This window comes from Tachysurus vachellii, chromosome 14 (genome assembly GCF_030014155.1).
Source record: "Tachysurus vachellii isolate PV-2020 chromosome 14, HZAU_Pvac_v1, whole genome shotgun sequence".
NCBI lineage: Eukaryota > Metazoa > Chordata > Actinopteri > Siluriformes > Bagridae > Tachysurus > Tachysurus vachellii.
The window spans coordinates 13,938,472-13,950,926 of record NC_083473.1 but is presented as its reverse complement, the minus strand read 5'-3'; the positions used below and the strand labels follow the sequence as shown (position 1 = coordinate 13,950,926).

At 38.7% G+C, this 12,455-nt stretch overlaps 2 protein-coding genes across 2 annotated transcripts; one reads left to right on the top strand and one right to left on the bottom strand.

Moving 5' to 3' along the window:
* Positions 1–420: 420 nt before the first annotated feature.
* Positions 421–2,801, top strand: fibina (fin bud initiation factor a). Its single transcript, XM_060887233.1, has one exon. It carries the CDS (start codon positions 486–488, stop codon positions 1,107–1,109), a length of 624 nt encoding a protein of 207 aa, XP_060743216.1. The 5' UTR covers positions 421–485; the 3' UTR covers positions 1,110–2,801.
* A 3,962-nt stretch (positions 2,802–6,763) lies between these two features.
* On the bottom strand, positions 6,764–11,549 carry tmem276a (transmembrane protein 276a). The gene is made up of 4 exons (XM_060886888.1): positions 10,834–11,549; positions 9,501–9,614; positions 8,874–9,011; positions 6,764–8,090 (listed from the first exon to the last, which is right to left on the bottom strand). The coding sequence occupies exons 1-4, from the start codon at positions 11,210–11,212 to the stop codon at positions 7,843–7,845; spliced, it is 879 nt and encodes a 292-aa protein (XP_060742871.1). The 5' UTR covers positions 11,213–11,549; the 3' UTR covers positions 6,764–7,842.
* Between the last annotated feature and the right edge of the window lie 906 nt (positions 11,550–12,455).

The following is a 12,455-nucleotide window of genomic DNA, read 5'->3' as shown; positions in this document are numbered from 1 at the left end:
ACCTTGGCAGTGCTGGAGCGTAAACCCCGATCCTCCGATCAACACCCCAGAGCCTTAACCACTTGAGCCACTGTGTAGTAGGCTATGCCCTCCAAACAATTTGTACTATATGGATTTATTTATTCTAGAATTTATTAGTTATTTCATATATATTTAAAATTTCTGATGCCTTCAGATGATTTTAGCTTTGTCTTATACTCTGTATTTTTTTTTTTAGCATTTGTTTTCGGGTTATAGACTAATGTCCAGTGCCAGACCACTCCCTGGATTTATTGTGTAAGAACTTGAATGCAGTGGCAGTAGAATGAAAGCGCATATGAGAGAGAGAGAGAGAGAGAGAGAGAGAGAGAGAGAGAGAGAGAGAGAGAGCGTGTGTGTGTAACATGAGCAGGATAATGGGAGTGAAAAGGCACTGTGGTTCACTGCTCTTCCACACAACGCCATCACTCCCTGCTTTGCGCGCAGCTACAGTAATAGAGGCAAAGATGCTGCCTATTTTTCAGCTGCTGTCTTTAGCCATGCTTTCATTTCCCGTTTATAACGCGGTGTACACGGGTCCTCTACAGGCTGAGATATCAAACGGCACCTTTCACCACTTCTTCGTTCCCGACGGCGACTACGAGGACACCGAGGACCCGGAGAGATGCCAGATGCTGTTTAAGTGGCTGGACCCGTCGCCGTGTTTGGCGGAAGAGGAGCGGGACTCGGTTATCCGCGACGACTTCATCAGCGTCAAGCAACAAGTCGAGGACTCGGCACGAGTTCTGGAGAGTCTCGAGAGAAGTATCTCATACGATCTGGATGGAGAGGAAACGTACAGCAAGTACCTAAGGAAAGAGATAGATCAAATCACTGAGGCTTTTTCCGGCGTTGAGAAATCGCTCATCGAGCTCGAGGTGAAATTCAAGCAAGGTCAAGAGTCGGAACAGAGAGAGGAGCAGGAGTTCACCAAAACCCTGATGAACCCCATGCAGAGTGTGAGGAGCTCCCTGCAGGAGACAGTGGACATCTCCTCCGGCCTCAAGGACAAACACGAGCTCATCTCTCTCATCATCCGTAGCCATGGCACCAGGTTAAACCGACTTAAAAACGAATACTTGAACATTTAGTGGTTTAAGAAAACTTGTTCTCTGATTATTTAAGCTCTAGACTCTAAATGGTTTGAAGCATTAGTGTATCCTCCTTAAAACCTTCACTCACATAGGTACTGTACATGAAAAGATATGGGCTGGATAGATGTTTCTGAAGACTCCTCAGGAAAACAATGCACCTGAACATTGTAAATAATTTCCAGTTACTATGTAAACAGCATCATGAACTGTTTGTACTAAATGACACTATGGCACACACTACAGCCACACTGACTTCTGAATTATTGAGTAATTGCCATTTAAAATATGTTTACTTCTTATACTTTTGTGATTTCTTCATTTTTATAGCACAAATGAAACTTTATTAGACAAAACCTGCCATAATTTTGTTTTGTACACACAGTTTTGTCCAATTCATATTTCAAATGTGTTTATATAACCCAAGGAGGTCAGTAGGGATTTCCCCCCCCCAGATTGATTCAAGTCTAAACTAAGAGCAGAACTGGTGGTGCTCAGGAAGCTGGTGCAGAGAGAGGCTATTTCCTCTACCATATAGAAGTGTGTGTACCTTCTCCCCTTACAACACATGGAAGAATGATTAAACTGGGTAATGTAAAGCAAGTGACCCTTTCTTCCTTTCCCCGACCTCAGCAGAGTCTAGACAGTTCAGTAACGTTTCTGCTACGGGATAGTTAAACTGCTGACATAATCCTCACTAACACAATCATTTCACTTCTTATTTTAACTTTAACCACAGCTTCACATTCATTCTAGACTAAACACCATAATGATGTGCACATGCAACTGTGTCTATCCACACTCCCAAAGGGAATGTCCAAAGCCTTTCCTGTTGGTTAGTCTCTGAAATTCTGGTTGACTCTAGAAGGAACGTGAAATTGCTGACGGCATAAAGTCAGCAGATTTGGTCTTTATTCACCGGCAGCTTAAATCTGTCCATCTGGATTTGGTTTCTGGTTGCTGAACAAAGAAAAAAGATGTTCAATAAGTTTATTGCTCACATGCTTTTAAAAATGAGAATCAGCAGCAGAAGTAATTGTGAATATGATGTATATTCTTCAAAAAATGTTCCCCAAAAGGTTTTTGGATAGTTTTTGGACAGATTTTACTTGAAGCAGTCCCTGGCAGAGAAGAGATATATGACACCTAGAGTGCAATCTAATCCTTCTAGTTGAGATTTGTTATAAATCAAGTCTACAAAAAAGCAGGAGCTTTTGATGCAGTTGTAGTCTTTTTAAATTCCTGATGTCATGATTTTTGAAAAAAACGTTGATAAAAGTTTGATGTTTGTACCTTTGTGTATGTGTGTGTGTGTGTGTGTGTGTGTGAGAGAGAGAGAGAGAGAGAGAGAGAGAGAGAGAGATACCATCAGCATTCTTAGAATCTCGCTTTTGTAAACAGCAGCCGGTGCTCATCATTACAACTCCATACAGACTCCATAAACACACTCACATACATTCGCATCAAATGACTCCAAATACCTCAACTGCTAAGTGTTCTTTTCTTTCCTATATTGCAGTCTATCCATATTAGTTTTCTCAGTCAATCTCAGGAAACTCCTAAATATGTGTGAGCCAATTAGAGGTTATGCCTGTCATTTAAATAAATATTTTGTCCATATTAAAGCATATCTCTTTTTAAAATGTTCATGCCAGAGTTCATGACAGAAACAATAAACGCTGATGTACATACTTTCACGCTGAACTTTTCTTAGCATGTAATTAAATGTAGTCCTCTGTAAGGCATGATAGTTGAATCACTTGGATTTCTACTACTCTATCATGCAGAGATGTGGGAGAGGAAACATCCTGTGCATGTGAGTGCCACTGAGCCTAGTCTCTGTATAGACCACAATCTGGGACTGGGGCCTGAAGCCCAAATGCATACTAAAAGCAGAAAATGGGGCAGTACCTCCCACATAAAAAGTCAAATCATTCTTCAACAGAAGAGGAATTGTTGGCTAGAGAGATAAAACAGCACAGTAACTTTTGATAGTGAGAAAGTAGGAAAACCCAACTCAGCTGAATGTAAGAATGAGGGACAAAAGCAAGCTTGTGTGGAAATCTTATTTATACACAGATGTGTGATTATGATTTCCTCTTTTCCCATGTCTGCCTCACCTCAAAGCCTTTCTCCCCCAGAGGACCCCAATTCAAACAGACTCCAACCTCCAGCTCCTTCACAGCACAACCCCCATCCACACATCCATCACCACCACCCCCAACACTCACACACTCAAATGACTATTAAAGATTCAACATTGGAATATGAATTTGATAGACGTTTTAATTGTACTTTTAAGTGAATTTAGCAGAGAGTGACAGTGCAGAGAAAATACATTGAAAATGATTACAGAGTATTAGTGCTACAGTATTAGTGTTACATGTATTCTGATGGTTGTTTATAATGAATTTGTGCTCTGAGGTCTCAAAGCCAGAAGAGAGGTCAGAGAAAATAAAATCTAAATGTGTGTTTACAGAGAGTGTTTACATACAGTATGTATTCAGATCTGACAACGCTGATACTTTAGCATTCCTATTTATGACCAGTGACCAGGCCAAATGAGGAGAGGCTGTATTGGCTTTCTGAAATGTTCTGGTTTGCTGTGTGCTCCTGTGGGTTATAAAAAAAGAATGCAACCTCGTTTCCCTTTTCAGAAAAAAAGCACCCAGTGTACAGTAGTAAAAACAACCCATGTTTATGGAAAGGCTGAAATACAGATCTCAGCTATCGCTGTTATGTCACAGTCAATTGTCACTGCAAGACAAACAACTGTGAAATACCAGACTTGTGTTTAAATCATCTTTCTCCAGCAGAATTAAAAGCAATACTGAACTGTATATATGTCATATGGACATGAGCAGATTTTACTTGTCTAGGTCCAAATAAAGAATGAGAGGGAAAGGAATATGAATTTCTCAGTTATTTACATTAATTTTTATTCTCAGAGACTTTAAGTGTATCAGTAATGTGTAGAAACAGTAGATAAAGTGCTTTTGTCCAGATCTTTATCACCTGTGTATTTGCAACATTCAGTATTATATTGTATATAATGTACTATATGAAGACATTTATTGTTCACATATTTTGTGTAGTTATTTATCTATCATATGTGTAGTTATATGTGATTACCACATTCAGAATTGACATGTTCTAAGATGTTATTGTTAATGTTATTGATATTGTCAATAGATCCAGATTTACTCAGATTTAATAACATGTACTGTGGGATAGTTTTTGTAAACAAAAAAGTTCAAATATTGCAAGGTAATAAATAAGTAATAACAAATATTTACAAGTAACAATTAAATTATGTCATGTGCAGCCTAAAGGTAGACATCAGTAAATAAATGTGGTTTTTGAGTCCACTATTTGTTTTTAATGGATGTAGGAAGTTCAGATATTAAAGTCTTTTTTCCAGCAGGACATAACAGAATTGTAGCAGTATGACGAATATACTGTATATAACCTGGGGTTATTTCTACTTGTTAATTTATAGACAGGACTAAAGTCCCAGAGAGACTGCTGATCTGCTAATGAGTAAACGTTCCCCCACCTCCCTGTGTAAAATTAGTCCAATAAAATTTAACAGGATTTAAGCTGAACTACTGTAGGAGGGGAGTAAATCAAATTCAACTTTTTAACAGGCAGCAAAACCACAGAGGTTTTTTTGCACAACACATTTATTATTGTAATCCTATATAGTGTCTCAAAATCTTCTATTTTTTTACTAAAATGTGTATAATGAGATCTATCATTAGAATTAGGTCTTTTATGTAGTATGTTTTTTTTATTAAAGTTATGTTTTATTAAAGTTATGGTCTCTTTCTGTCTAGTTTGTGTGGAAGACTAAATATCTTATATCATATATATATATATATATATATATATATATATATATATATATATATATATATATATATATATATATATATGTCTTGTCCATTGTGATCAGTAGGTGCTTCTGTTACTTTAATCAGCTGGTTGACATCCTTCATGTTAAATCTAAATTCTGAACTGAAAATAACAAAATAAACAATGAAATGCTGTTTAATGTGATGTAATTAGTACAAAATCCTAGCTACATGTGCACAATAGGACATCCAGTGTAACTCCAACACATAAGGAGTGCAAAATAAAAGTGTATGTTCTGTTTGTGAGTGGCTCTGTGGTGCAGCGTGTAGCTTTGCCACTTCACAGCATGAGGGTCTTATTTTAATCATATGTGGGGTTTTTTCTCTGGGGTCTCCTGTTTCTTCCCACTGTCCAAAAACATGTGGTTTGACCACCCTAATTTGCCATAGGTATGAATATAGGCTACTTTTCTTCATAAAGTTTCTGAAAACACAAATGAAATAATATGTAGAGATATCTTTTTCTCTTTCCTACAAAGCAGGCAACAACAGTGAACTCCAAAACATAACATTTTACCATAATTAAATGCTTTTCAGATTTTTTAGGGAGCGAGGAAAAAAACAATGGGCAGAACGACACAAATGAACAAGAGACATTAAGATGGGAGGAAAGAGCAGCAGAAAGGAAGAAGGGGGAGAGAGAGAGAGACAGAGAGAGAGAGAGAGAGAGAGAGAGAGAGAGAGAGAGAGAGAGAGAGAGAGAGAGAGAGAGAGAGAGAGAGAGAGAGAGAGAGAGAGAGAGAGAGAGAGAGAGAGAGAGAGATTACCATGTGAACAGAAAAACATTTAGAATAAAAAGACAATCCCAGTGACAGATGGGACTGGATATTGTCCTCATCTTGCTTCCATATTTTTCCTTTGTTTATATTTCACTATTCATCTTTCATGTAAACTCAGGCTGTTATGATTTGCACCAGGTGTGAATGTGAGTGTGCATGGTGTCCTGAGTCATGGCATCGCATCCAGTGTATTTATGCTTCATTCCCAGTGTACCCTGAACAGGATAAAGCGGTTACTAAAAGTAAGCGAGTTAGTATTTTGTACATAGTGTAAGTGATGTATCAGTGGAAATGGAGGTATAAACATGCAGCAGATATCTAATATTAAAACAACAATGCTGCTGTGCTTTTACGTAATCAGTGTAAGAAGTTTTTTGTAAAGATAATGAGCCGTAAACTTCATGAACCTCTTCATTATTAAAACTCAGTAAATGGTATGAATTAGCATACACAAATTTAAGACTATGGAAGTATTCATTTGTCCAGAAAAAAAGCTAAATACAAAACCAGATAATACATTTTGCTGATTTGTTCATTGTGAAGATCATGGTTGGGTGGATGTATGGAGTGTCAGGTCATTGCGCCTTGTCTGGTTTCCAATCTGTGGTAAAATTGTGGCCTAGCGAATAGGCTTGAGCAGTGGGTGCCATGTTGCAGCTGTTTAAAGAGAGCACATGTGGAATTTTTACAAGGACAAAAACAGAAAGAGCTGTTCTCAAAGCACAGACTTTGATGTCCAGTATATTTAAAAGCCTTGTAAAACACATTTAGCAGAGACCTCAGTGTGTCCGTATTGGCATAAAAGTTTATTCATCGTTGTAAAGGTTTCTCCTGTTTTCTTCTGCCACACCTTTTATTTCAGTTTTAATGAACCCCTTCTTGAAGAAAGATTTATGGTTTCATATTGATCATATTCATATGGGCTGTTTGTTAACCCCCATATAGGCACGTCATATATGTTTTTCTTATAAATGTACAAGGAGACAGTATGTGCTCAATTCATGATTTGGCATTTATCTTTTATAACATTCATACATTTCTCGTGTACATGATTACAACATTCTCTTCATGATGACAACAAATAGATGGTTTTGACCATTTTTATTAGATAAAAGTCTCAATAAATCTTGTCAAAACAATTCTCATCTTTTCAAAGCCTTATAATACTGCTTTTCAATTCCATCAAATTATCTTTCATACAACCAATTTCAAGTCTGTGGTACATAGTCACTGTATCAGGATAAAGGTTCACCTCCACAAAGCTATTTCCCTTCTGTGTTTTGTGCTCTTGCTCTCTTTTTGTCATAAAGTTGCTGAAACCACAAATGTAATAACATGTACAGGAAGACACTTGAAATAGTGTTTCTTTTGTTTGTTTCTTTTCCTCTTTTCTACGCAGCAGGCAACGCCAAGACACGCCAAGACATAACATTTTACCTAACTAAAAGTTTTTCAGATCCTTTAGGAATATGAAAGAAAGCAATGAGAAGAAGGGCAGAAGGACATTGAGAAGCAAGACCCAGAATAAGAAAGGAGAGAGAGAGAGAGAGAGAGAGAGAGAGAGAGAGAGAGAGAGAGAGAGAGAGAGAGAGAGAGAGAGAGAGAGAGATCATGTAAACAGAAAAACATTTAGAATAAAAGACAATCCCAATGATAGATTGGGACTGAATATTGTTCTCATCTTGTGCTCTTCTCTTTTGTTTAAATTCATTTCTCACCAAATATATGGCAGGTTCCTTTTTTTGCTTCCATATTTTCCTTTGTTTCTTTTCTCCGTTCATCATTTCTATAAACTTACTCAGGCTGTTATGTTTTGAAGAGGTGCACAGGAGCCTGGAGTGACTCATACAGGATGTATGCTCTGTAAAAGTGTATACATGTGCAAGCATGTGTGTGTGCATGTGCTTCTATGAAATTAAATCCTCCAGTCTGTCTTTCCATGACATACATGCACATGGTTGTAAAGGTGTTGTCTGGCAACCTGTGATATGTATTTCTGTGGGTTTATGTACTCGTCTGTGTGTGCGTTTGTTACGTCCGTCACACCATGCCGTTCTCCTGCCGTGGTTTGTGTACAGTGGTGGTCTGAGGGCTGTGAAGCGATGGAGCCAATGTGCAAAGGAATCCAGCTAGCAACGTGAGGCCCAGACCACCCCATGCGCTGAACATGGACCAGCCATAGCCATGACTGATGTCCTCAGGAAGCCTGTACAGTTGGCGTGGGTAGCGAGACAGCTCAAAGTTAATCCCAGCCACACATGTGCAGAGCGAGATGATACAGCAGGTTCCTAAGTCAGAGACATAACAAAGTAATACAGAAACTATACAATGTACAATACTCTCTAACAAAGTATTATTTTGCATATATTGCATTATTAACATTTACCGCTCTGCCAGTGGTGTCACACTGATCCAGGTTTTTAACATAATAATACATAAATAAGATGTACACAAAAATGGACACAAAGATGAACACACACAAAAAAACGCGCATATCCCTTCCAAATCAAAAAAAAAAATGCCAATGCCTGTTATTTATACTAATGCATGTTTTTTTAGTTATTGTGCAAATACTCTGAAACTAATGGTTAAGCTATGAAGTTAAAAGATTTAACTGCCAAGAATTAACCAACCAGCTGTTACACAATGAGATATTTTTGTAAATATGAAACATACAATCTCATTATTACTGGTGATGACAGGCCTGCTGGTAGAACGTGTGAGGGTTAGTGAGTTTCATATATATAACGCAAAGATATTAACCAGTTATTAACACTTAACCTTTGTTCGAAAATTGATAGATTTTTTGTTTTGTTTTTTTAATGATTCATGAGTTTTTTTGAGGAAAATAAGTCAGACATACAATTCTCAACTATTAACACCAAGAGGATTTGAAAGATTTATTACATTTTCTGCAACTCGGAAGGGTTTGTGTAGTAATAGTCTCACTGGTACATTTCTTTATTGTCCTTTAGTAGATTTTTCCTCCATGTTACTGTTTGTAGTTTTTCCCCTTGTACTGTTCTGCCACCTAGTGGAGCAGTGGATCGGTGCGTGTAAACAGAACTCACCTCCCATTAGGAAGAGCAGGCCTGCTACATACTGCATTAGTTCATTGTGCTTACAGCAGCCTAGCACACCAATCATCAAGCCGAACAGGATGATGGACACAGCCATGCCTATAAACCCTGCAGTCATCCTCTGCAAATCTGCAAATTAAGTTCAGAAGTAATCCTTGTGCATCACAGGTTTTTGAAGCAAAAAAAAAACTCTTTATCTGATTTTCTTCCTCTGAAGAAATCTTATCATTTTCCTCCTTCACATTAGGAATTACACTACCTCTGAATGAGAACAGACAATAGAATACTGTAAAGGAACTGCAAATTCATTAAAATAAGCTTGTCTAATCTGTTTCCAGCATCACATCAGCACTATTTTCCCTTTGAGAGAAAAGTGCAATTTCCCCTTTTCTATGACCCTATTTTTAGATTCTTCAATTGTCTGTACTTGGGCAAGCGTGAAATCAGCCAGGAGGAATGAGCACCGTGAATGGCTGTGGTTAGCAGGAGGAGTGAGTATTGTCTCCTTCTCTTTCATTTCAGAGAAGCTAAGAGTTCTCATTCAGCTGTTCTTCTGATATATGTGACTGCATTAACTGGCCCTGGCCTGACAAATCAGCCAAATGAGAGATAACTTACGGAGAGCGTGCCACTCGTCTTGCCGTATTGTCTTCGTAATGTTCACAGGAAGATTGCGTGGAATATTTGAGGAGGAATAATAATATTTCACTGGTGTACAGCGCTGGAGCAAACCTGTGGACAAAAACATATTGATTTAAAAAAAACTATGCATTTTTATTCAGCACCGGTAGGATTAAGAGTAAGAACTAGCATGATGTTGTTAAGCTTCTATAAAATTATATTTTTTATTTTAAATTAATTTAATTACTGTACTTAGGAATCTTACCCTTAACCCAATACGGATTACCTTAGGTATAAAGACCATAAAAATAAAAGAAGAGATCATAAGAAGCGATCATAAAAACAAAGGTCTTGTGTTGTTTATGTTATATCAATCATTTTGTATTGATTTCAGATTAATTCTATGACCATAATGTGACAGAGACTGACTTTTCTGGCTAATTTCTCAGGAGAGTAAAGTATAAATTCTCTTCCAGTAAGGACTGTTTTTTTGGGAACTACAGTAAGTCTTAAACTTTGAGGAGTTTTGAACTGATGAGGAATTCAGTCCCATGAGGTTTAGGATGTGTGTGTGTGTGTGTGTGTGTGTGTGTGTGTGTGTGTGTGTGTGTGTGTGTGTGTGTGTGTGTGTTGACTATGTAACCTATTTTAGAATGTAAATGACTCTGATTAATTAATATGTAAAGCCTTTAAATAATATTAGCCTAATAATTTTAGTAGTTGCATTAATGATAAAGGAAGTCCGAAGGTTAAAACATTCACTTGCTCAGATGAATTAGCCCATGTACATTGCATGCACATGAAAGTCTCTTACAGATTTAATAGTGTGTGATTTATCTCTTCCTGAGCTAAAACAATGTGAACTCACTATGAAATTCAATTGGCGCGTTCTCGAGATAGTCAGTTTTAGAGTTGCTTAAAAACAATAAACTGCCACTGTGATTAACTGTGAAGCTGTGGTCGCTGTAACTGCATGGATCAGCACCTTGGATAGCGCCGAAATCCCGTAAAGCACACAACACATTATCTATTTATCTTTACGCAGCAAAGACGCCAGTGTTGAATTTTAACATCCATCGGGCTGTACTATAGAAATAACAGTTACTTTGTTGAACACAGGCTTATCGTTTTTAGCTTATATAAACTCTGTAGGCGTTGATACAACACTGAAGCTTTTGCTGTTGTACGTTTGCCCTAATTGTATCTCCTCTCCTGTGGATGTGATTTCCAGCCCCATGTTAATGAGCTGCCTGGTCCCTATTGAGACTGGTGAACTGTCATGGAATAATTCACTAAGCTGTGGTTGTAGAGTGCGTCCAGCAGGTCTCACCTTTAAAGATGAGTTCCTCGTTCTCCTGATCGAAGCCCTCTCTGTGGCATTTCCGCCACAGGCCCGTGGCCGTCGAGTTGAACCTACGACTGCAGCGCGACTCCATGGCCGAGAAAGGCGAAAGCAGATCGCGCCTTTCCCTCAGTAAAACGCCGCCACGCTCTGGCCGCTGGGGTAGCATGCGGAGCGGCAGGTTCTGACTAGAAATGTAGATGTATCCCGGGTCAGTTCGCTTGCCCGCGTATTTTTTGCAACGCTCGCGGTGGCGACGGGCGTCTGTCTCGTACCAGTAGTCCGTGCTCATGGCTACGGCGAGCAGCGCCAGCGCGCAGAAGGCCAGCAGCAGCCCGCACGCCGTCAGCACCCGCATGGTCGCCATGTTTCCTGGTTAGATGCGCGCGGCGCGCTTAAAATCCACCGAGCATCATTTTCAGCAGCGCGCCCACGACCAAGTCCAGCGAAGCTCATATCATCTTAAACCGGCCATAGCGGGGGCAGTCAAGCCTCTGTGCACACGGTTCCTGCAGGTCTAGACAGACATGTTGTTTTCCTTCTCAGCGGCTCTGCTCGATGTTTGGGAATCAGGATTGGTGAGAGAGCCAATGCGGCGAGTGGATACTGTTGATGAAAGCGCTTGCGATTCGTCGGTGCACCAGGACGTTCAGTGCACACAGAAACACCACACTTCCCTCTGTCTGAATTTATCAACATCAATTGTAAGCTACAATTTGTAATGGACATGGCAAAACCATGTTTTGGATTGACTGACATGACAGGATAGTTTTTAATTTCATCCATATGTTGATGATATTCTTTACATATCTATCACTGACCTGATTTCCTTCAGCACGACTCAATCTACTAACCATATGTATTCAGTCTCAGCAATAAATTGCACACATGGCTTATTATACGTGTCATTAAGACCTGCTACAATTTTCTGTGATTAAATCACTATATTCATTGAGCAGATGGAGTGCGAGAGTGAAGGATTCCCCAAGGCGCAATCTGAGTGCTTTGACGCTCCTTCTCTCTTCTTGTTTCTGTTCTCTATGATATATAATGGGTTATTTTTTCTTTTTCTCTTTTTATCTAAAATTACATATACGCGGCCCATTTAGATTTGCAAAGATTTTAATTGAAGTAAATTATTGAAGGAAGAATTAGAAATAAGTATGTCATAAATTTCACTACCACCTTTACCTAAATAATTAACTGTACTGTGCTAAATTTTGAAACGCTCTCAAGTACCCTATCTGGCCAGCGGATGGAGACAAAACAGACTCCACAAAGCTGCACAGAAAAGGTTTTTATGTCCACTCTGATGTGTGATATAGTGGATTTGTATCCTTACATAATGTTTCATGCTCCCTGCCACTTTCTTCTACATGTAAAATGTCTTTGCCATTCTTTAAGAGCTAACATAATTTTAGTTTCTCTAATTTTATAGTGTGAATAGTATGTATTACATGTTTAGCATCATTCTGTAATGTCTTTGCACCATGTCCAGCTGCACATCACCACAAACAAATTAATGTACAACACAAAACATGCAAAGAAAACCCCTAAATGTCACACTTTCAGAATAGTCTAGAATCATGGAGTCTAGCTCCATGCTCTCT